The 3805-nt window shown below is 36.2% G+C and overlaps 1 protein-coding gene across 1 annotated transcript; it reads right to left on the bottom strand.

Moving 5' to 3' along the window:
* Nucleotides 1–334: 334 nt before the first annotated feature.
* LOC106443752 (putative Peroxidase 48) lies at nt 335–2205 on the bottom strand. The gene is made up of 4 exons (XM_013885305.3): nt 1638–2205; nt 1320–1508; nt 1075–1240; nt 335–987 (listed from the first exon to the last, which is right to left on the bottom strand). The coding sequence occupies exons 1-4, from the start codon at nt 1983–1985 to the stop codon at nt 488–490; spliced, it is 1203 nt and encodes a 400-aa protein (XP_013740759.2). The 5' UTR covers nt 1986–2205; the 3' UTR covers nt 335–487.
* Between the last annotated feature and the right edge of the window lie 1600 nt (nt 2206–3805).

Genomic DNA, 3805 nt, shown 5'->3' with positions numbered 1-3805 from the left:
TGGGAGTCCACCATGAGGTCCATGACATATTTAGATTCTCTAAAGTTTTTTGGTTTCACTCCATGATGATCAACTTGTCATTACATTTCCTATCTGTTTGTTGATGTTATTGTCCGCGAATGTCAGCTTATCAAAACCAGAGAAAGGCTTTCTTGTTAGACAAGGAAGTTGACGACAGACCTGATTAGGGCATTTAAGCATAGCTCTGTGAGCCAATTTAGGCAAAGCAAACCTAGTGAGCCTAGAAATTGGTGGGCTTAATATATATGGGCCAAACTAAAAGGCTTATTTACTTGGTGACCAATGAGTTTAGCTGCGTTATACAAGTTTCCTATTGAACAACAACACACAATCATATTGTAGTATCAAATCATTGTACAATGGTGCTGTTGGATATACACAATGAATGTCACAAACTCATAGTTGAATCCAGAAGATATAAAACTGTAAAAGATGGAAATAAAGTGAGAGAGAGGGAATCAAGCGTTCAGATCTTTGGCAGGACCTTGGAGCAGGTTGTTCTGACTTGACCTAGAGGACCAGTCAAGACATGATAATTCGATAGCTTCATCATGGACATGGCAAAGTCACGTCGGAACAGCTGAGCATCAGAAGCGTATGCTCTCACCCACATCTCAGTCTCTTCTCTTCCCGTTAGTTGCTGATCAGCGTACATCAACCCTTTCTTCTGCATCAGTCTCCTGTAGTAGCGTGTTCCGAAATTCTCCTCGCCTCCTTCGTTGTTGTAGCTCAAGTCTACCACTCCATCGTTCCCTCCTGCTGAGCTCACGCCACCGTAATCTGATGCAGGCATGGACGGTCCTACGCCAGTGCCAGGGGATGGCGCCGAGGAAGAGTAGGGACACTTGGTTTTCAGTTCTTGCTGGAACCCTGTATCGAGCTCAGGGTCAGGCTTCCCGGTTCCTGAGAAGTTGTATAGCCTGTCCTCAAAGAATGTGCAGTGCGTAATGCCTATGCTATGTGCTCCTGCATCAGAAACGATCATGTCACAAAGAGGACTACACAATATAATACTACCAGATATAGCAAACGCAGAGAGAGAGAGAGAGATACCAAATAAGCTGACGGTTTCTCTCTCGTTGAATCCTCTAGTACCAAACCTTGCAAGAATCACCGAGATACTAGCTTGTGGCGAAGGAAGCTCACGTTCTGCGATCTCCTTAAAGGCAACCACGCTATCTCTCCTTCCAGTCTCCAGCGGATAAAACGGACCACCAGCCTTAAAAGAGTTTTCCAAAGACACGATTCAAGATTTACAGAGATATGAACACATGTATCAAATCAAGAAGAGAGTTTACCATAAGGACGGCTTCTCTAGCAGCTAAAACAAGTACGTCTGCGCAGGAAACAACACCAGGGCAGACCTTCTCCAGCTCAGACTTGATTGATTCAATCACATCGAAGCCTTTCAGAGACTGATTCGGAGACGCTTCTTTCTCGGAAGTAAGAGATTCATCTGCGTCTAGTAGCACCGAAGCATCACATCCCTAATATAACGAATACGATTCCCTTAGTTCCAACTTCAAAAAAACGCCAAATCGATTCGCTAACAATCTTCAATAGATCTAAGAGCAATAACGGCGAGAAATCAAAAGATTATAATCAATCGATCCGACCTCGATGAAGCAATCGTGGAAGAGGAGGCGGATTAGCGACGGAGCTACGCTGGGTTTAGCGGCGTATAGCTCTCTGATGCCTTTGGTGATGATTCGCTCGGCGGTGGGGCAAGAGTCTTGGTAGAAGTCGTAGTGGAGCGAGTAGGACGATTGATCGGAATCTTCCATGTACAAGGAGATGAGATTGTCGTTATCGTCGAAGGGAGATTTCTCGGGAGCCTTGACGCCGGTGCGGTTTCCCGGAGAGCGTTTCGTTAGACGGATGAAGCCGTGGTCGTATTCGAGGCCGTGGTACGCGACGTAGACGCTGAGAGCGATGACTAAGCAAGTGACGATAAACCTCATCATCTTCTCTCTCTCTCTCTCTCTCTCTGTATCTTCGTGTCTCGGGAAGTGAGTGTGGAGATGGTGAAGAATAAGAAGAAGAAGCGGGAAGTTGATACGATATGACGGATATGCCCTTGCTCGTGAAGTAGTTTGTTACTGATGATTTCAGTTAAGCTTCCGGGAGAGGCTTTGTTAGCGATCGCGAGGCGGTTACGATCCCGTGTTTTGGGTGTACGGTACACTAAATGTTAATGACAAGTTGCAACAGGAAATAAATAATATTTGGGCCCAGGAATGAGATGTGGGCTTTATAAGACAGTAAGATCCACTAGGAGTGTAGGATGCACGCAAGAGTCCATGAATCGAATTGGTACGCCGTGGACTCTATATTTGATTGAATGATTTTTTTTTTTTTTTTTGGTATCCTACATTCATTCATATCATGCAACACATCGATATATCCCCTATATATTAACTGAGAAGCATTTAAAAAATTAGAACCTTAATTTTGTATTAATTAAAAAAAATCTCAAATCCTAGGTGGCACTCTAAATGCTTTCTAAATTTCATTTCAAAGAATTCTAGAGCATCTAATATAAAGTATAGTTTAATCTAATGGTGTCACATTATTCCATAATTATATAACACTAAAGAACATTATATTAACCTAAAATATATGAAGTGTGTATTCTTTCCTTAAATAAAAGCTACGGAATTACCTAATATGATTTACATATATACGGGAATTAATGATTATGAATAATAAAGATTTGATAACAATTTTTGCATCTTTCTTCATTTTTGTTTAAATTTATATTATTAAAAAAACTTAAACAATCACATTAACCATATAATAAAAAAATTAGATTTTTTCTTATATGTTATATTTTGAATTTTTTAAAATGACTTTAAATTACAAAAATGAGGAAACCTTTATATGTTATATTTTTTTTAAACGACTTTAAAATACAAAAATGAGGACACCATATATGTTATATTTTTCTTATATGTTAGAATTTTCTTATATGTTATATTTTGAATTTTTTTAAAAAGACTTTAAATTACAAAAATGTAAATTTTCCTTAAGTATACGACTAAAAACATTAAAATGGCATGTATCAATTCGATGGTTGATTTGAAAGCTTTCAAAACCATATGGAAGATAAAAGTCAAAATAATTCAACTGTGAAAACAATATTGTTCACTTTGTTCAAGAATGTGTTCGCTGGAAAAAATAAGGTTTTTATGTCATATTTTGTTTAATGTCCACTAGAGAACATTATATTAACCTAAAATATAAGAAGTGTGTATTCTTTCCTTAAATAAAAGCTACAGAATTACCTAATATGATTTACATATATATGACAATTAATGATTATGAATAATAAAGATTTGATAACAATTTTTGCATCCTTCTTCATTTTTGTTTAATTTTATATTATTAAAAAAATAAACAATCACATTAACCATATAATAAAAAATTAGATTTTTTCTTATATGTTATATTTTAAATTTTTTAAATGACTTTAAATTACAAAAATGAGGAAACCTTATATGTTATTTTTTTTTAAAAACGACTTTAAAATACAAAAATGAGGACACCTTATATGTTAGATTTTTTCTTATATGTTATATTTTGAATTTTTTAAAACAACTTTAAATTACAAAAATGTAAGTTTTCCTTAAGTATACGACTAAAAACATTAAAATGACATGTATCATTTCGATGGTTGATTTGAAAGCTTTCAAAACCATATGTAAGTTAAAAATCAAAATAATTCAACTGTGAAAACAATACTATTCACTTTTTCAAAATTGTGTTCGAGGAAAAAATAAGGTTT

The sequence above is a fragment of the Brassica napus genome, chromosome C1 (genome assembly GCF_020379485.1).
Source record: "Brassica napus cultivar Da-Ae chromosome C1, Da-Ae, whole genome shotgun sequence".
NCBI classification, from domain to species: domain Eukaryota; kingdom Viridiplantae; phylum Streptophyta; class Magnoliopsida; order Brassicales; family Brassicaceae; genus Brassica; species Brassica napus.
This window is presented reverse-complemented; position numbering and strand designations above follow the sequence as displayed.

Coding starts and splice junctions, on each gene's coding strand:
- LOC106443752 (XM_013885305.3), bottom strand. CDS start 1,985: ATGATGAGGTTTATCGTCACTTGCTTAGTCATCGCTCTCAGCGTCTAC. Junction 1,509..1,637: donor TCCACGATTGCTTCATCGAG/GTCGGATCGATT, acceptor TCGTTATATTAG/GGATGTGATGCTTCGGTGCT. Junction 1,241..1,319: donor CTAGAGAAGCCGTCCTTATG/GTAAACTCTCTT, acceptor AACTCTTTTAAG/GCTGGTGGTCCGTTTTATCC.